The 19803-nt window shown below is 39.9% G+C and overlaps 3 protein-coding genes across 3 annotated transcripts; 2 read left to right on the top strand and 1 right to left on the bottom strand.

The window, feature by feature from the left end:
* Nucleotides 1-965: 965 nt before the first annotated feature.
* alkbh1 (alkB homolog 1, histone H2A dioxygenase) lies at nt 966-6931 on the bottom strand. The gene is made up of 6 exons (XM_023296145.3): nt 6794-6931; nt 4693-4801; nt 4185-4347; nt 3657-3744; nt 2958-3151; nt 966-2764 (listed from the first exon to the last, which is right to left on the bottom strand). Exons 1-6 carry the CDS (start codon nt 6929-6931, stop codon nt 2314-2316), a joined length of 1143 nt encoding a protein of 380 aa, XP_023151913.2. The 3' UTR covers nt 966-2313.
* A 196-nt stretch (nt 6932-7127) lies between these two features.
* On the top strand, nt 7128-11196 carry slirp (SRA stem-loop interacting RNA binding protein). The gene is made up of 4 exons (XM_023296146.3): nt 7128-7232; nt 8650-8708; nt 9528-9635; nt 10816-11196. Exons 1-4 carry the CDS (start codon nt 7169-7171, stop codon nt 10882-10884), a joined length of 300 nt encoding a protein of 99 aa, XP_023151914.1. The 5' UTR covers nt 7128-7168; the 3' UTR covers nt 10885-11196.
* Nucleotides 11197-13133: 1937 nt separating this feature from the next.
* LOC111583565 (uncharacterized) lies at nt 13134-18842 on the top strand. Its single transcript, XM_023292728.3, has 3 exons — nt 13134-13652; nt 13990-14107; nt 17074-18842. The coding sequence occupies exons 1-3, from the start codon at nt 13162-13164 to the stop codon at nt 17824-17826; spliced, it is 1362 nt and encodes a 453-aa protein (XP_023148496.1). The 5' UTR covers nt 13134-13161; the 3' UTR covers nt 17827-18842.
* Nucleotides 18843-19803: the final 961 nt, after the last annotated feature.

Genomic DNA, 19803 nt, shown 5'->3' with positions numbered 1-19803 from the left:
AGTTTTAGAACCTTGCTGTCTTTTGCAAAGTGGATAGTCAAACTGAATAAAAGTACAAATACACAAATACATTTAAATACATGATTTCTATATCATTTCATTATTTTTTAAACTTATTATTAGCACTATGAATAATAAAGGGCAGATTATGAATCAGCACCATGGAGCAAATCCGTGACTCTACAGTACATGTCTGGAAAAGGTATGAAATTTAAAAGCAAGGACTCCAGGAAGAGTAGCCACAGTTAAACAGTCCAGTGTCTAATGGTGATGTAAATTCAGCTTCAAAATAATATTTTTTCTCAAATACACTACATCACAGGTCAGGGTTTGAACCAATGACCTTCTGATCAGCAGTTCTGAGACTTAGCCACTGCTGCACCTTGTATTATGAAGTATGTTTCTATATGGTGTTTCAAATTCTTGCTCCATGTGCCCCCTTTTAACTTTGAGCACCTGCCCCTCCAAAGGTCTCTGCACGGCCCTGCTCCCCTCCTCCCCCCAGCACCCTGTTTCTTTTTTCAAGGTATAACTTACAGAAATAAGTTAAATCAACACTGACGGTCCTGATAAAGTGATGTGGGACTGCTATTATTTTGAACACCACTGTAGATCATCTTCCTCTCCAGCTCCGTTCATTTTCTTGGCTTCTATCTGCAGATTTCCACATTTATCCTCCAGCAGCAGAGATAACTTCACCAAACGCCACCCCAGAGGCCGGTCGGGTCTTCAGATCCGTCTGGAGGATGGACAACGTTTCCTCTCCTCGTCCATCTCCTGAGCATCGATAAGAATCCCTCTGGGTTCTGAGGGTTTCTGCAGTAACGTCTGACGCTAAATGTTACAGAGAATAGATCTCAATCTCCAGAATACTTAAACTAAAACATTCATTTAACACAATAAACAGATTTTATATCACCAGAAAGAACATTCAGACGAAAAACTGAAAAAAACAGAAATGCACGTTAATCAAAAACTGTTTCTCTTTATGATGCACAGAAATCAGGATTCAACTCAGATTCAGCTGAACAGAATATAAAACAAACTGCAGTCCATCACTGTTTATTCATTTTACAAGTTTCAGGACAGTTTGTTTTATCTTTAGACTATTTTTTGTAATTCTAGAAGTTAAACGTGTCTAAAACTGAGCTAACAAGAAGATCAGGCATAAAAACTGTTCACAGAAGAACTAAAATGTGTTACAGACGTTAGAGAGAAGATTCTGTGTGCAAAAACGTAGAAAACCTATCATCTAGAACTAATACAGAGTGAGCAAACTGGCATAAATTTGAAAAAAAAATATTATATACATCTATCTTAAACCAAGTTGTGCGATACTAGAGCTGCCCAGCTTCATTCAGTGATTTCAGTAGCACACAGCTCAACAGGTTTACAGATAAAACATTTTTCAGTATCGCTCATAAATAATTAGCAGAAATCTATTTTCTGCTTTTTATAGCAGATTTAAATCCGTTACTGTGAACAAAACCTCCACCGGACCAGGTTAGTTCTGCATCAGTTACCATGGTGCCAACAGATTAATCTTGCTTTGTAGTGAAGCTCTGGCTTCTTGAGCACTTTCAAGTTTGTATTTTGTTAATGGGACTCGTGGCCTACGAGACAAAAAATACATGAAACAAATAAAAGTTCAACAAAATATCAGGTGAGTGATGAAGTGAGGTACTAAATCATTTCTGGTATTCTATATATTATTGAACCTTCATTTCATCTTTATTTCTTGCAATAAAAACCATTTCTTTTTATTTTGAAGTCACACTCATGAGTCAACATTTCAGTGTCTGCATGTTTAGAACCACTGTCCAAAACCTGAATAAACAGAGTCATTGTGTCCATTTTAAGCTGAAAGACATTTTCACTTCTGCTTCAAAGTGCAAGAGTTCACAACAAGTGAAGAGTCACTGCAGCTTCTGGACGTAAATACACTGATCTGTACTTCAGTCAAACACCCTCATCTTTCTACAGCTATTGAAGCCAAAATCACATTTAAGGCTGAATTTTTAAACAAAACATTTCTTCCATCTTTTCTTTTTCCCCTCAAATTTGAGTCATTCATTTAAGGAACATATTGGTTTTGGTAATTTTGGGATGTCCACAAAATATTCTACATCAGCTTCAACACTGCCATCCTGAGGGCTAAGGATTTGGTTTTACTGCCTTCCTCAAAGACATTTGACACATTTAGGGTTTACGCTCTTAGCAGAACTTACACACTAGAACATCTCTGCTATGAAAGACTCTGCTAAATGTCCCCTGCAGCATCACATCTCCAGGTAAGAGCCACACCAGCTTGTTTCATGTCTCTACAGGATCAACAGAGTCACTGCTGCTTCTTTTCCTCTTTCCATGATCTCGGTCTGCTGCTCCGTCATGAGGTCCGTCTGTCTGGCCCGTATCAGTCCTTTGGAGAGGAGAGGGTGTTTCTGGAAAGCTCTGCCCAGGCCCCAGCACCTGTCTGACAGTCACATTCACCCTGGAGTTGTGGATGTACCTGGAGCATAGCGCCCAGTCCTCCTCAGACACCGGCTCCACCACAGCATCCTCCTGTAGGGACGAGGTCAGGCTGCAGCCTTCCATCTCTAAAGTAGTGTGACCCTGAGGGGCTGGGAGGATACGTGGGATGGCGTGGTAAAGAAGGCGGCTTTGTCCCGACATCAGCATCATGTCCCCACTGTGCATGTACATGGCAGTAGGGGGATCCTGTCTGCAGGTGCCTCCCAGGAGGAAGATGGCCGACTGTCCAAAACTAGCAGAAAAGACGACAAAGTACCCAGTGAGGGGCTTACAGTGTTCTCTAGTTAACCAGGCAATGGACACTTATTTTCCATTTAACAACAGCCTGACTTGATGACACATTTAAACAAATTCTAAAAGCCAAGATGTGGAGAAAAATGTCTTCCTAAAGCCAGCTTTGCTTTAAGGCTATTCTCTCCTCTCACCTGAAGGACAGCAGAGGTCGAGTGTGATCCAGCTCAGACTCATCCACATGGATCCCCAGAGAAGAATCCGGTCGGTAGTAGTTTAGAATTCCAGCCTCTGAGTTGAACCCTGGGAAGCCACAGGCAGCCGTTACTTGGAGGGACAGCAAGTGGAGGTCAGCTGGGAAAGGAGTGTAGCTGTTGGCAGAGTAAGTCTGTGAACGGAGCAATGAAAGGTAACATAGGGGCCGGTACAGCAGCTAAACAAGGAGACCACATTCTGTATGTTTTATCAGACTGCGGAAATGAAACTAACACAATTCTCTTTCAAGATGTTTTTACCAGTTTGTTCACAGACAACTAGAGGTCCAGCAACAGTTAAATGTTTGACCAAATCTTTCAACATGAAACAATTAGTCAGAAACCCTTTTATTAGTAGCTTTAACTACTGGAGTGTTGATACACAAACAGTGTATGAAGAATCAAAGACTAAACTTACAGCAGGCAGCAGCACTGCACAGGATAAGAATGACCTTTAAAGATTGTAATGAACTGTAGAACTTAGTGTCTGTTTTTTCTATTACAGTCTATTTCCCTCTTTTCTCTCAGGCCAGAGAGGATTTTGCATCCTATCATAATTCTGAAATCATTTGAGAAGGAAGAGATGATTTGACTTTTGTGATAAAAGATGTGAATATGTTGATAAACCGTGTTTTTTACCTTCGTATCCCAGTTGTAGTGATATCCCAGAGTGACCCAACGCAGCCTCTCCAGGAGAGTCTTTGGTTCTTTCTTTCCAGTGGGAGAACTTCGGAGGGGATCAAATGCAAACATACATACTTATAGAGACAGGTAGTGGGAAGCAGCACACTGTTATCCAGTCTAAAGTGATGCAGTAAAGAACACTGCATTTTTACAACACTATCACACCTCCAGACTGTTTTTGCTTCAATAGATGGGACGCGGTGATAGAAAATAACGTGGTGTTGTTTCTGATTTCTTCAGTTTTTGTTCGCATAACAAAGTATCTCAGACATAGAAACTAAATCTAACGTGAAACTAAGGCAACCTGATAGATGGACTTCCCTTTTAATGCAGCACCATCCACTGGTTAGTAATGGAATTAGCTACTACATAAGAATTTGTGGCTCTTTTTTGAACACTAAACAATCAAACTGTTCATGTTTAGTAGAATGCTGTAAGATGATGAGGTTTTGGAGTTTTCTTGTTCTAAAGAAATAGTCTTACCTGAGAGCATGTACACTCTTTCCCCAGATGTCCTCGGTGTCTGAAGGAGACATGTGCATGTCCAGATTGCAGATGTTTGGTTTCTGAGGGTAGATCTTCAGACATTGTCTCACCCAGTAGGATTGGGACCCCGACAGGAATGGGTTACAGATGAAGATGAACCCTGAAAGGTGAATCCACAACAGCACCAAGACATAGAAACAGAAAGAGAAAAAGTTCAAATGTATTGTTGTTTATGTAGCCTCATTATGTACAATGATAGACCATAATAACTACAGATGCTGGGACTTAGAGTTTAGTGACAAATTAAAGGAAGTCATGGTGGATGGTGTTTATCCATCTAGTAGAGTTTCTGAGGATCCTGGTGGAACAACATCTTTCTGACACACTTTATTTCATTTTCATCCATCTGTATTTTACTCCATGTCCAGTTCTTTCTTGAAGTAAACACTGATTCAGATTTTGGACTGACAATATGTATTAGTCTCTCCATCAGTGACATGTTTACCTGGGTAGCCCTGCAGGCTGAAGGCTCTCCAGTCTCTGACAGGTCGTAATCCAACCCTGGCAGCCTCGACGTCGCTCACGGCTGCAGAGTCTAAATCAGCAGGAACGATCTGCCACATGGACACACAAAAATCAATTATGAGTTCTACTGAGTGACTGGAACACGCACCGCTTGTCCTAGCAGTCAGTCCCTTGCTGGTAATAAACAAATCATTAATGATAAAATGCAGATTTTACAGTGTACAACATAAGTGAGGACATCTGTGATCGACTCTAAATGCCAGAACTTTCTCAGTTTTGGTGTCTATCTGCATCACAGCTCCATTTGGAGAGGAATCGACAAATGAACTAAAAAAATCTGGTTGGGAGAATTCAGAAAGATGGGAAAGAACACATGAAGATCTGTGAACAACTAAAAACCAGTGGGAGCAGAGCTGCAGCTGTAATCCAGGAACTGTTCAGGGATCAGGGAAACATTTGTTCAGGTTAGATTTTATCCATATATATTAGAAATTATTTTAAATTTATAGTTTTACTAATTTACAATCTGCAGTTAATGTCTTCTGTGTAATTTTTAAACTTTGAGGGCCGGACTGGACCCTCTGGAGGGCCGCTTTTGGCCCGCGGGCCCATGCTGGACACACCTGCACTCCAACAACCCTGAGGTATTTTTAAGAGAAAGATCCAGCAACACAAGAGCAGCTGAAAAAATAATTACATTTAGAATTTAGAATGTATAACTAATGTCTACAGACGGACAGAGCATCTCTGGTAATCTGTGTCGAGGAAAACTGAGTCGAAAATAAAGTTGGACATAGAAATTCATGGAAAAATACAACATGTGACTATCAATACTTCTGTTGGATTGAGGTTCTATATATAGAAACTGTATATAAACAGCTGTTTTGTAATTTTACATGAAAGCAAGTACTTTACTGTTCAACTGAGAACCAATGTAGTTACTGTAAGGCAGAGGTGTCCAACATACGGCCCTGCGGACCAAAAGCGGTCCTCCAGAGGGTCCAATCTGGCCCTCAAAGTGTAAAAACTCCAGACATTAACTGCAGATTGTAAATTAGTAAAAATATAAATTTTAAATAATTTCTAGACCAAGACAAGTTGTTTTGATCAGAAAGTAAAATACTAGATTGCTCATTGTTGTTTTGTCGTTTTGTGTCTCATTTTTGTAATATGTTGTCTTGTTTTTGTTGTGTTTTTGTCTGACTTTAGTCGTTTGTCTCATGTTTTTGTGGTTTTGTTTCTCGTTTTTGTTGTTTTGTGTTTCTTTGCTGTCTTGCTTGCATTTTTGGTCTTTTTGTCAATTTGTGTTCTGCTTTGTTCAATGTTTTGTGTCATTTTGTGTTTTTTTTTGTCTTGCTTGTGTTGTTAGTCTACTTTTTTGTTGTTTTGTTTCTCGCTTTTGTCATTTTTGGTCTTGTTTGTGTCATTTGTGTAATTTTTTGTCTTGCTTTTGTAATATTTCTGTTGCTTTGTAACTTTTCTGTCTAATTTTTTGTCTCTTTTTTGTTTTGTGTCATTTGTCTTATTTTTTGTCATTTTGTGTTTTGTTTTTGCCATTTTGCATCTGATTTTTGTGATATTTTGTCTTGTTTTTTGTCTTTTGTCGTCTGACTTTTGTCGTTTTTATCATAAAGTAAAATCCTCTATGATTCAGTTCCAGACAGCTGTGACTGAATGTTTTGTTTCTTTTGTAGACACTCTGTGATCTGGAAGTTGTTGGAAGATGTGGAGTTGTGGTTATTTATAGGTTACTATGCTGTGATTTTACTGGTCACTGGAAATCAGATTGGGCTGAATGTGGAACCTGGACTAGAATGAATTTGACACCCCTGCTGTGAGGTAATACAGGTTTGGATCATTAGACATTTAAAGAATAGAGCAGAGTTTTATACTGCAGTCCATAAGTAAAACCATAGACTGTATATTATTATCAGTATTTATTATAGTGTCTATGAGTTAAACCATTGACTGCATAATATTATTATTTATATAATAAATAACAATATGATACAGTCCAGAAGTCTGCCAGACTCAGTCACGTGGTTCCTGTCAGGTGTTGCTGGGTCAGGTATTTTCCTCACCTTGTCACTCGGTGCCCCTCTGGAGAAGTTTATGACAGCGCTATAATCAGGAGGAGGGTTTCTTTTCTTGTAAAACTTGAACATTTTCCTGAACGCATCTTCTCCGCTCTCCACCACGGAGGCCGCCATCCTGGCCATGACGTCACTGACCTTTCAACTCGAATCACTTCCGGAGCTTTTTTCCGACGAGCTTTTTTCACTAAATTTAAACACTACAGCAGAATACAGAATACACACCAACCATTTTCCGAGAATGAGCAGCCTCAAGTTAAATTCAAGGTTTTATTTATGCCCATATTTTTATGTGACATAACGAGACAGCTGTGGTCACGTGATCTGACGTCATAGGTCAGAGCGGCGCATGAAGGACGGAACATGGCGGCGTCCAGGAAAGTGTTCGAGGTGTTCGTGTCTAAAATCCCGTGGACGGTAGCCGGCAGTAAGTCCGTTAAAGCTCCACATTACCGGACATGCTTTATATTCACTATGAAACGTAGGTAGGTCCTTATTCCAGGTGGGTTTACAGCCGTGGCGGAGGTCAGCATCGGCCAGAGCGTGTGAGGAGACGAGCACGTATTTACAGTAACATGACAGATCTGTGATAAAATGTCTTTAAAGTACAGCAAACATAACAGATCTGTGACAAATCCCAGAAGCAAAGAGTCAATAACGTTGCCCTCGAGGTGTTACTCAGCCATTATGGTTGTGGTGCTGTTGAACTGTGTAGCATCACATGTGGTCTAAATGAGTGAAAGGCTTGTCCGTTAGAACAGAATAGAATAAAATAGAATATCCTTTTTTAGTCTCACGAGGGGAAACTTGCAAAAAATTTTGCCGCCACAAACATGACTGACAAAGAAAAAAAATGTCCAAAATGATTTAATTTTTCAAAAATGACATAAATATGCCGAAAAATTATTGAAAATTTTCTCCAGATAACCTGAAACCTGTTCAAAAAGAACACTAAGATCTCCAGAAATGACCACGATAAGCAGAGTAGAGAGAAAAGGTCTGTAGAGGCTGGAAACATGGAAATGTCCATGATTTAATGACTTATATTGTCTAAAATGACAAAAACATGTCAAAAACTATTGCAAAATTATTTTAAAATGTCTCAATTTGTGCAAAACGACAGACACTTGCCCAGACTTATTGAAAATTTGTCAAAAAAGACCAAAAACGGGTAAAAAAATGAAACTGTCTCTACTCAAAGTTATTTAAATTATTCAAACTTGCGCAAAAGTATTAAAAATCTCCAAAGTGACTTAAAACATTTTCAAAATGACATAAAGTTTTGCAAAAATGACCATGAGAGGAAAACCAAAGCTACTCCCACCACGTCCACTGGGTCCAGGATAATCTCCAGGACAAAACTGACCTTCTTGATCACTGTTTCCTTTTGTCAGCAGCTGAGATGCTGCTGAACCAGCAGACCACTCCATAAAGGTTGGCTGATGCCACCACAGAGTCAGTAAAAGTCTTCAGGAGTTCCTTCTGCACCCCCAAACACCTCAGTCTCCTCAGTAGATGGAGTCTGTTTGGACCCTTCCTGTAAAGTGCTGCAGTGTCTGACCAGTAGTTTACTGTACATATGACTGTATTCTGTTTGTTAGAAATACTGAAGCATGTATCATTTTTGCACTTTTAAACTTTATTTTTATTTTTTCTGTTAAAAAATTTTTTTCACCCTTGTATATATTATAATTAAAGCTGCTGTAACAATGGAAATTTCCCCTGGAGTGGGGAGAAATAAAGAACTTTATCTATCTTATCTTATCTATCTTATCTATTTATTTGTTGAGTCAGAGATTTTAGTGGATGCTTGGGAACTTGACATGTCCCTGTTTGTTTTTCAGAGGAGATGAGGGAGTACTTTGGACAGTTTGGAGCCGTGAGAAAATGTCTTCTACCATTTGTAAGTTATCACAGCATTAGGATGCCTGAGTGACTCACTTAGTTTTTGGGTACTGTTTATTGGTTCTATCTATACTCTACTTATCATAGACTTTTGTTTTTTTCTGTCCATTCCACCTCACTGATTTATAGTTGCTAGTTGTTGTGGTTGTCTGGACATTAAAGGATAACTTTGGGACAAATCCCATTAAAAGAACAAAACTAACACTGAATTAGTCCTGATAATAAGTTTTCTGTGTGTATCCCAAGACTGGTTTTGCCTTTTCCATTCTGCCACAGAGTTCCAACCATTAAAAACTGAAACATGAAAGCTCTGTAGATTATTTAGAAACAGCTCCACAGACCAATGGTGGAGATCATCTTTTTCATCCCTGGGAAGTGAGAGAGTTTATGTGGTTTTCATTGATGTAAATCTGCAGCACTTCAGACTGAAAACAGATTTAGAGTGTAATCTGTGTCTCTTCTTTTTCTTCCAGTGATTAATAATATTACTCATGAAGTAGGATACATTTAATCACTGATCACAATATTAGAATTGACAACAATAAATACTAAAATCAAATGTACATAAAAAACAAGACTATATTAAGAATTACAACATGTGCAAAAGAGACAAGATAAATACAGTACAGTGTGGGAGGTAAATGAAATAAAAACCATAATTTCCATCTGTTCAGTCATTCATGCTGTAATTTTTCCTTTGAGCTGCAACCATAAGTTTTGTTATATAAGTCTAAAAATCAGGACAGAGTTAACATGATGTCTGGTTTTATTTTTAACAGAGGTTTAACATCTTGTCTGACTCTGTGTGTTGCTCCAGGATAAAGAAACGGGATTCCATAGAGGCTTTTGCTGGATTGGATTCACAACAGAGGAAGGATTGAACAACGCGCTGCAGAAAGACCCTCATGTTCTTGAGGGAGTCAAGGTAAACATTAAATACCTGTCTCACCTAGGCATGGTCTTTAAAAGCTGTATTTTGCCGTTACTTGCAGCTTTTCGAGATATCTGTATGGTTTGGCCTCGTTGTTAAATATGTGTTACTGCTTATAAAACAATCCACCTTCTGTGAAAGGTTTTATTTTGTATTTGTTTAATCACAGCGGATACAATTTGATCAACAGAAAACATTGCTTTAGATGGGTAGATGGACAGACAGATACTTTATTAATCCCAAGGGAAATTCCAGTGTTCAGCAGTAGTGAATTTGAGTGATTGAAAGTGACTTTGACAGGTAGTAGGAAAACAGTTTTGTTGAACTACCTAAGGTGCATGGACATGCTACAATCACATTGGTTCTACTGTGGCTATGACTGTGATTATGTGAAACTCAGTTTAGTTCAGGGGCCACATTCAGCCCAGTTTGATCTTTTTATTTTTATTTAGCCTTTATTTAACCAGGAGAAATCCCGTTGAGATTAAAAACCTCTTTGTCAAGGGAGTCCTGGCCAAGATAGGCAGCAGCAAGTGCAAAGCACAGTGTTGGAGCTCAATCCCAATCTACCAGCAAAATAGACTATGTGTGAGATAGCTTCTGCGTGTTCATTGAATGAAGCAATAGGAGAAGGTATTTAGGTCTCACTACAAATGTTTATTTAGCAGAAAATTGAATATAACAGAACAGAATTCTGGGTCCAGACTCCTTTCCCTAACAGCAACAGAGACACTGTCAGTCCATGAAGTCTGACTATGCCTAGTTCTACTCTGACCCAGACTTATATACTACTACAAAATCATGCAAGCTTTTTTGGTGTCTTTTCCCTCTGATTGGCTTCTTCTCTCATCCTGTGTCCGCTCATGCACGGCTCGTGACGGTGCTCCTTGTTCTCCTTCTCACCTCAGGGTGGGGGCAACCCTTCCCCTGAACTGTTGAGCGGGTCCCAGTTGTGTCGTCTTCAACATGAGATACTGCCCTTGTTGACCCAGAAATTAGGCTTGTGCTAAATCTGGCTTATTTACTTCAACCTTGTGTAAACTATTATGACATTGTATGTTAATTAACATGCACTGTCCCGTCCATATAAATAAATATAAATAAATACATAAATGGCATAAGGTAGAATCTGAATGTATGTATCATTCATTGAACTGGTGTGTTTTGGTTTCAGCTCCAGGTTCAGAGGAACAGACGTCCATTTCCAGGGGAGAAGTCCAACAAAGAGAGTGAATATGACTGAAGCTGTGTGGATGAGATGGACCAAGATGTGCTTTTATTATTCTCACACCCAGATTCTCTCAGACTACAGCATGAAGACCACTCCGACCAGGACACCCGGACTCCTCCGGTTTTACACCTACAGTTAACTTGCTGTCGTTGTTTTGATGGGTTGTGCAGTAGTAGTTTCTTTATTTATTGTCTGTGCTGTCCTATAGCCACCCTGTCTCATGCTGTCATCACTATAGAGCAGGTTCATTTTTAATTGTCAGGTTTTTGGAACTTTACTTCACTAGTTTCCAGAATATGGCAATAAAGACATCATTTAATTGTACTCCTTGTAATGTAGTGTTTCACTTTCTCCCCCGTTGCATATGGACACTAAAAACAATGGACTGTAGCTGGTTTAAACAGATTTAAACAGATTTAAACCTTGGTCAACAAATCTGCAAAGAGACCCTTTGAGTTTAGTATGCTACTCTTGTTCTTGTTCCTCATTGGACTGATTCTCTCTTGATCACTTCACTTGTCCCCAAACTAAGACGGTGGTCCAAGCTTTATAAAATTCAGTGCAGATGGTGGGCCTTGTCCTGTAAACTGCTCCTGGTGAAGTGTTGTGTTTGTATTTTTTTATTGAATTCTTGTAGGATTTATGCACACAGTGGTGCTGACTCAGTGGTAAAATATGAACTAGCCCAACCACTTTTAGAAGGGTCCAACTGCAGCACCTCAGACCTCTCATGCATGACTTACTGCGCCCCCTGCTGGTTAGAGGATGTAATGCTCTAATATACACCAATCAGGTATAACATGACCACCTTTCTAACATTGTGTTGGTCTCCTTTATGCTGCTAGAACTCCTCTGACCCAGTGGTTCATCAGAACCTCTGGGGATGTCCTGTGGATTCTGTGGGTCCTGTGGGTTCCAGGGGGGACCTACCTAGATCAGGCTGATTCTGGATCATCCCACAGATGCTCAGTAAGATCTGGAACCAGGGTGAACAGCTTAGCTCTGTCATGTTCCCCGGGTTCTCCTGAGCAGTTTATGTGGTGTGTCTGGATTCATCATCCTGCTGAGGGTGGAAACTGGCATCAAGGACTGCTGCTGCTATGGGGGGTTGAACCTTTCTTCACCTCAGACAGGTGAGCTTTCAAACAAAGTCAGTTTATCAGCTGCAGATTATTATTAAGTCACATTGCAGCCGTTCTCAGGTTAAGTCCTGAACTTTAAGTTTTTAAGAAATCAGAAATAAACTGGGCTCTTGGTTATTTGGACACTTTGATTAAGTCTGTTTTTGCAGAACTATGTATTATCTGTAATATAATATTTCACTGATTTCACTGACACACCAGCTTCTTCCTCATCTGACCCACAGAAAACCTGCCCAGGAATTAGTCTGATCCTTAGACCCTGTGAGTGTTTACAAACACATCTTCACTCCAGATCTGGCCCAGATCCAGCCCCTAACCTTTGTTCTAAACTTGCACCGTTCAATGTCTGTGGATTCACTTATTATGCACAAAAATACAGAAATAACATTCCATTTAAAAAATCTTCTTGTTTTTTTGTTTGAAGCTGAAGCAGCTGGTGTGAGGTGGAGGTCATGGGACGAGTCATTTAGTTTCACCATCATAACAGGAGCAAGAAACCACTTTGCTCCATCCCACTCATAGACTGTATAATAAATTATTATATACAGTCTATGATCCCACTCCTCACGATGCTTCGATCCCATAGTCCAATCTGATTTCCTAATCTGGTTACTGGAAGTAGAGCTCATTTTCAGCATGTGTTGGGTTGAACGGAGGTCAACGAATATACCCACAGGTAGAAATAAAGTAACCCTGAACCTTAATATAGTTTCACATGAAATAGTTTGAAAAAAACTATTTAATTTACATTCTGAAATATTTTCCTTTTGATAAATTAACAGGACACTTGTCCAGGATGGGTTTGCAAATATGTAAAATGAACTATTTTCATTTTATATGTGGATTACAGTTGTTAAGCCAAGCAGAAGGCATTTCATTCAGAAAAATACTTTTAATTTATTATTATTATTATTATTATTATTATTATTATTATTATTATTATTATTATTATTATTATTATTATTATTATTATTATTATTATTATTATCATTATTATTATTATTACTTTAAAATGGATCAGTTTGACCCGTAACGTAACAGGAGCGTTAGCGACTCATCCTGCTCTGATCCTATTGGCTGACAGGACCCGGGGGGGGGCCCTCGGTTGGACCCCTACCACCACTTCCGGTTAGTGTTTACTGGCAGCATGCTTCTAAACGACTTCTTCACCTTCCAGCGGGCTGATTATAGCTCATTTGAGCATTGCTGCGTGCCTCTGTGCAACTCGTCCAGCAAGTACGACACAACTCTCACTTTTCACAAGTTCCCCCCGGACCCGGAGCTCAGGAGGACATGGATCGAGTCCATCCAGAGGGAGAAGCTGCATGTGAGCCGCTTCAGCCGGGTGTGCAGCCGCCACTTCACCGGGGAGGACTTCCAGGAGAACGGACGGCTGCTGAAGCCGGGAGCCGTTCCGGTGCTGTTCGAGTGGAACCAGTACTCTGTTTCTGGAGTGGTGGAGGCGGACGGACCGGTGGACGGACCGGTGGAGGAGTCTGAAGCCTTCCTAACGGAGCACAACTACGCTCTGGCTTCGGAAACCGAGCTGAAGGAGCGGATCGAACGGCTCACCGGGGGGCAGAAGTTCGGCCTCCAGCGGTTCGCCGGCTCAGACGAAGACATACAATTTTTCACAAGGTAAGATGTGAAGTTTAACTTATTATTATTGTTAAGAACCTTGAAATTTAAACGCATTTACTTTGTTTTGAGTCATGCTTTTATTTTGAAGGACATGTACGCCGATAAACGGAAGTTAAGTATTCTGTGAGTGTTTGTGGCTTGTCGTTTGGAGGTCTGTCTTTTCCTAATAAAGATTAAAGATGGTTATACCTGTTCCACGAAGAAGCCTGTAATTAATTCCTTAACAGTTATTATTATTATTATTATTATTATTATTATTATTATTATTATTATTATTATTATTATTATTATTATATTTGAAATGAATGTTCACAAAGCAGTTTGTGTTGTTTAGGTTTGCCTCCTATGACCTCCTCATGGGCTTCTGGACATCAATAGAGCATTTTGTTCCACTGGTGGTCAGCATGAAGAGCTCACAAAGAGACATCCTCTCAGATACAAGTGTACCAGCAGTAAGTAGCCTGAGTTTATGATTATATTTAAAAGAAAGAGGTTTTCAGGTGTAGCAGCACAGTGGATCAGTGGTTAGCACTGTCGCCTCACAGCTAGAAGATCCCCAGTTTGTGTCCCAGCCTTCCTGGGATCTTTCTGCATGTTCTCAGGGCAGCAAAAGTGTGATTTTGTTATTATACATTAATACAGCGGTACTGAAACAATGCCACTACTAGAACCTAAACATCAGGAAAATTTATAGAATAATAGATGGCAGAACATGGAACTTAAAATTTTTTTGTGTTTCCTATTTTTTTTAAATGAAGATCAGAAACTAAAGCATTTTTTTCCAATGAACATAACATGAAATGAATGATAAATCCAGTGTAGACATTGTTAATGTTGTAAATGACTATTCTAGCTGGAAACAGCTGATTTTTAATGGAATATCTCCATAGGGGTACAGAGGAACATTTCCAGCAACCATCACTCCTGTGTTCTAATGCTACATTGTGTTAGCTAATGGTGTTGAAAGGCTAATTGATGATTAGAAAACCCTTGTGCAATTATGTTAGCACATGGATAAAAGTGGGAGTTTTCATGGAAAACATGGAATTGTCTGGATGACCCCAGACTTTTGAACGGTAATGTATTTTGATCATTTCAACTGAAAGCAGGGGAGGATGTGAAAAGAAGCCATGAAGCACCAGAGATGAACTGTGCTACCGTGTTATATCCACATGTTTTAATATACAGAACATGAGTGGACTCTTTGCCTCTTTACCTTCACACTGCTGCTTAGTAAAGGTTCAGTCCTTGCAGAGATAAATGCAGCAGCACTTTAACCAACCATTTCCTCTGTTTGTACAGGACTTTAGTCTGTTATTTATAACCAGTGTTGTTGATGTGCATACATTTAAACATCAGAATATTATAAACTTGCACTAATGTGAGCTAATGTGATGAGTGTCAGTGTTTTGTTTGCGTATAGTGGGTTTGCCACAATTAGGTAAAATTACAATTTATAATTAATGTGACCTTGTCACACTCTGACAGTGAAGAAAACTTTGCTAGTCAGTAGAATGAATCAAAGTGACATGACTTATATTTGAGGAGGTGGTTGAAAACTGTTCTTTCACATGTGCTAACTTGTTGCTCTTGGCTCTAATCAAAAAATGCCGTGTTTAGCTTGAAGGTCAGCGAGTTCTGACTATGAAAGCTTCAGTGTGTTTCTGAGAGGAGAACATAGATTTTGCATGGTCACTGTGTCTGTGGAGTGGAGTGCTGCACTGTCACTCTTTAAGTATAGGTAGGAATAATATGAGGGATAGTATTGTTTCTGATGCAGGATATTTTTTATTTTACGGTATGTTATAAATCTGTACGTAATTAAGTACAAATACACTTAAGCCCAAAATTATTCATACCCCTGTCAAATACAAGAAGGAGTGTCTAATTTTTTCAGTTCCACATCAGTATTTCACCTCAGAATGGATATAAATAGGACACACATGAAAGTCTGAAGCCATAACCAATTTATTTAAGATAGAAAGCGTAAAGAAACATCTTTAATAGGTTGAAAATAAAAAATCACACTGTCCAGAATTATTCATACAATAATCAGTTGCAAACCCTTTTTTAATTTTAATTTTTTTATTTATCACAGCCTCCAGATGATTTTTCTAATTCCTCACAAGCTTCTTCCAAGTATCTGCAGGAATTCTGGACCATTCCTTCTTTGCAAATGTTTCAAGATCCTTGAGGTTGGAGAATTTCCGTGCTGTCACCATCCACGAGTTCTCCATGGGATTTAAATCAGGACTCTTTAGAACATTAATATCATCGTCCTGGAACTATCTCTACACCTCCTTGGCTGAAGGCTTCGGATCATCATCCTGCTGATTGGTCCAACGCTTCCCCAGGTTCAGGTTCTGCTGCCTGCTTGAGGTTTTCTTCCAGAGTCTTGATCTACTGCTCTTTTCTTGTGATGCTTTCCACTTTAACCAAGTCGCAGGAGAGCAGCCCCACAGCATGATGCTTCCACCTCCATGCTTCACAATAGGGACCATTTTCTTTGGCTTGTAGGCTTCCACCTTCTTTCCCCAGATGAAACCCACATCTCTGTGCCCAAAAAGCTCCATTCTTGTTCCATCTGTCCGCAGATCAGATGACCAGAAGCTCTGGTCTTCCTCTAGGGACGTCTTTGCAAAGGCCAGATGAGGTTTTCCATGCTTTGGTTGAAGCAAGAGGTCTTTCTTGGTCCATAGAAACCATTTTGGTTAAGTATCTGATGGAGTCCCATCACTTCACTCAGTTCCTTCAGGACAGCCTTGGTTTAGTCCTTGGATTGTTTTTACATCTCACTGGGAAGCCGACATGACTCTACTGACTTCATCCTTTGAGGTTTTTGACTGTGTGAAAGTTTTGGTACTTCTTGATGGTACTTTCACCGTTGCCACTGGCACCTGAAATTGTTTTTTGTACCTTTTTCTTCCTTTTTGATGTTTCCAGTGTCGAGTCCTCACTGAGCTCTTTGGCAAGTCTTGCATTGACTTGAAAATGGCTGAAATGTCACAAACTAGTTGACATTTATAGTCAGAAAACTGGTTAAAAAACAAAAACTCAGAAACATTGAACACCATATGAAACACTTTAGACCCTCAGAGAGAACAGTTTGTTTTAACATCCTATGGCTGTCTGTCTTAGTGTCACTGGGGTATGAACAATTTTGGACAAGTTGACTTTAAGTTTAATTTAACACCTTTAACAGTTTTACTTCACATAACATAACTGGTCATGGTTCCAGATTTACACGCATGTCTTTGTCAAATCTGAGGTGTAAGTCCATTTAATAAAGGAAACAGGCAGATATTTATGTTAATTATCTTTGCTTAGAAGTTTGTTCCTACTCTTAAATCAGGTTATTTAATGAGATTAAATTGCTCACTGAGTTCGTTACTTACCTTTTCTGATTTTGTTTTAACAGGTTCCTTCTCTGCAGCCCATCGATGAGATGTTTTTGCTTCTGAATTATTTAGCGCTGGGTTCCAAACTGAAAGACCTCGCTGACAGATATGGAATCCAGCCGTCTACAGTCAGTCAGATCATCACGACATGGAGTAACTTTTTGTACACTGTCCTGGGATCAGTAAACATCTGGATACAAGAGGAGAAAATAAGGGAACATTTACCAGCGGAGTTTGAGGAATATGCCGACACTACGGTCATCCTGAGCTGCATGGAGCTGAGATACCAGCGTCCTTCCTCGTCTCTGCTGGACGGTGAAGACCTCTCCACCCAGTCTACCTCCCGCTGTACGCTCAAAGGCCTGTTTGGAGTTGCTCCTCATGGCGCTGTCACCTTCATCTCCCAGCTGTTTGCCGGATCCGTCGGTGACGACCACCTGATACGAGAGTCTGGAATTCTGACCCTGCTGAGACCTGGGATGGGCGTCATGGTGGACCAAGGCTTTCCGGTGGATGACTTAGCACGGTGTAAAATCTACATGCCGGCGTTCCTCTCTCTCAGGTCCCGGATATCTGGCCGTGATGACAGGGAGACGCTGGCCGGCGTGCACGTGGAGCATCTTATAGGCAGAGTGGAGGACCACAGGTTCTTTGACACAGAGATCCCACTGCAGCTGTTAGGCAACATTAACCAGCTGTATACTGTCGCATGTCTCCTCACGAACTATGAGAATGGACTTCTGGGAAAGGCTGATGCAGAGAGGCCGGTGTAGGACTCAAACCGGACATATTTACAGATAAACGTTACACAAAGACGGTGTATTACAAAGTTATGCAAAGTCTGAAAATGAGCAGTTTATCTTTGATTTCATATCATTTCTGTTTGAAATACGTTCATTTTTTGCAACTTTACTTGTATGATCAACTTTTCGCTCACCCGTCAGTTGTTCTTAGTTATGGTGCTTTCAGGGACATTAAAACACAGAGACTATAATCCTGCATCTTTATTACACAGTCCATCATTTACTGTACAGGCTGGGTCAAAAGTAGGTTTACAGTTGTTTCAGTATTTGTTTCATGTTTTAGATCTAATTTATCCAAACCAGTATTCCATATCCCTTATTCACATTTTGGAAATGTTATAAAGCTATTTCTTCCAGTTTTGGTTGTGATTTTTATGTTTTTTAATTTTTAAAATTTTTTTTTACAGGGATTGTGAGCAATGACAAACAAATGAAATAAAGAGCAAAGAAAGTGGAGACTGAAGCAGTACTGGAAGTGTGAAAATGCAGAGCAGGTGCTCACATCATGGCTAGGAGCCTTTAACACTCCTCACCTTCACACCAGGCCATTTATCACATAAGAAATAAATCTGAACGCACAGGTTTGGTGGTTGATTAACCAAAATCCTACCTACTAAGTGTAAGCCTACTGTTGGCCCAACACATCATGTCCAATTTTAAAAGATCAGTTATAGAATATTGTTGTACAAGCTCTTAACAGCAATGTGCCACTTATCTAACATTTCTGTTCCATCTGATATCTGTTTGTAACAGAAATGGAACAATTTAGAATCAACACAAAATCTGAAACGCATTGTTAAAATAATGATCTGTTCTTAGAGCCTGTTGCACATCTGGAAGGTAACCAATCCAAACCAATATCTGGAACGAGCTGTACTTATTAATAGATTTTTTTTTTTACCACGTTTGTGTTTGTACTTGTCACTTCTGCCTATCCAGGTAAGTGGTGTGGAGGTAAAAATAAAAACAAAATTGCTTTTTTTAAATGGGTTTTCTGATTTTCTCTGGGATCCTGTAGATGAACAGGACATTCTGTGCTTTGGTACTGAAGTCACTGCAGAACGCATGAGTGTCCTCATTTAATAAACTTTATTTCAACATGTTCAAACACTGGCTGCTCCTCTGGAACATATACAGTCTGGTGATTAGCCCATCTATGGTGGATCAGTCAAGTCAGCTTTATTTATACAGCACATTTATAAACAGCCAAGGCTGACCAAAGGGTTTTACAGGCTCAGAACATGATCTGTGAGGAAACACACAGAGCAACATAAACAACAACATATATCAAGGTGTCAATGCTCAGCTTCAATTAAAAGCCAGCGTGAAATGTGTGTCTTCAGTAGGGGTTGAAGGTATCAGGAGGCAAAGCGGTTCTAGTTTCAACAAGTTGGAGGTTCCACAGGCTGGGTGGGATGGTCTCTGTTTCTGAGTCTGGATCTGGGAACTTTAAGGACCATCTGATTGGCCGACCTCAGTGCGAGGTCTGCTGCAGCTTCTGATTAAAGATGGAAGGTGATGGAAGAGACGACAGTTCCAGAGATTTCTGGAGGGAATTCCAATCGATCGCTGCAGCAAAGTGAAAGGAATTCCGGCCAATGACAGAGCGAACCTTGGCAATAGAGAGTTAGGAGATCACTGGACCTCAGGCGGTAGATATTTTGGAGGGGTAGAGGAGGTGTGAGAGATACTAAGGTCTTCTCTGAGAGGGTCTGGTAGTTGAGTAGAAGCCAGTGCTGGAGTCTCCTGGTGTAAAGAGAGGACCAACCCACCAATTTGTAAAGGTCACTAATGGTGAGTGGAGAACATAGACTGCAGAAAGGAGCACCGGCAGCAACACGTCATGGTTGAAGACGCTCGTGCTTTCACCACAGACATAAAGTTAAATGTGCTTTCACATTATGGCAGTTTAATCCAGATTAAAGTAGCTGTAAACGTAGAGAAACA

Source organism: Amphiprion ocellaris, chromosome 20 (assembly GCF_022539595.1).
Source record: "Amphiprion ocellaris isolate individual 3 ecotype Okinawa chromosome 20, ASM2253959v1, whole genome shotgun sequence".
Taxonomy (NCBI): Eukaryota; Metazoa; Chordata; class Actinopteri; family Pomacentridae; genus Amphiprion; species Amphiprion ocellaris.
Note: the sequence above shows the minus strand (reverse complement) of the source record. Positions and strands in the feature narration are given on the sequence as shown.

Bases quoted from the DNA above. Each gene is read 5' to 3' on its own strand.
- alkbh1 (XM_023296145.3), bottom strand. From the start codon at position 6,931: ATGGCCAGGATGGCGGCCTCCGTGGTGGAGAGCGGAGAAGATGCGTTC. The intron at 4,802-6,793 runs GTGAGGAAAATA...TCCATGTGGCAG, and splicing joins GAGGGGCACCGAGTGACAAG to ATCGTTCCTGCTGATTTAGA. The intron at 3,745-4,184 runs GTAAGACTATTT...TCCCCTCCGAAG, and splicing joins AAGAGTGTACATGCTCTCAG to TTCTCCCACTGGAAAGAAAG.
- slirp (XM_023296146.3), top strand. From the start codon at position 7,169: ATGGCGGCGTCCAGGAAAGTGTTCGAGGTGTTCGTGTCTAAAATCCCG. The intron at 7,233-8,649 runs GTAAGTCCGTTA...TTTGTTTTTCAG, and splicing joins CCCGTGGACGGTAGCCGGCA to AGGAGATGAGGGAGTACTTT. The intron at 9,636-10,815 runs GTAAACATTAAA...TTTTGGTTTCAG, and splicing joins ATGTTCTTGAGGGAGTCAAG to CTCCAGGTTCAGAGGAACAG.
- LOC111583565 (XM_023292728.3), top strand. From the start codon at position 13,162: ATGCTTCTAAACGACTTCTTCACCTTCCAGCGGGCTGATTATAGCTCA. The intron at 13,653-13,989 runs GTAAGATGTGAA...TGTGTTGTTTAG, and splicing joins GACATACAATTTTTCACAAG to GTTTGCCTCCTATGACCTCC. The intron at 14,108-17,073 runs GTAAGTAGCCTG...TTGTTTTAACAG, and splicing joins CAGATACAAGTGTACCAGCA to GTTCCTTCTCTGCAGCCCAT.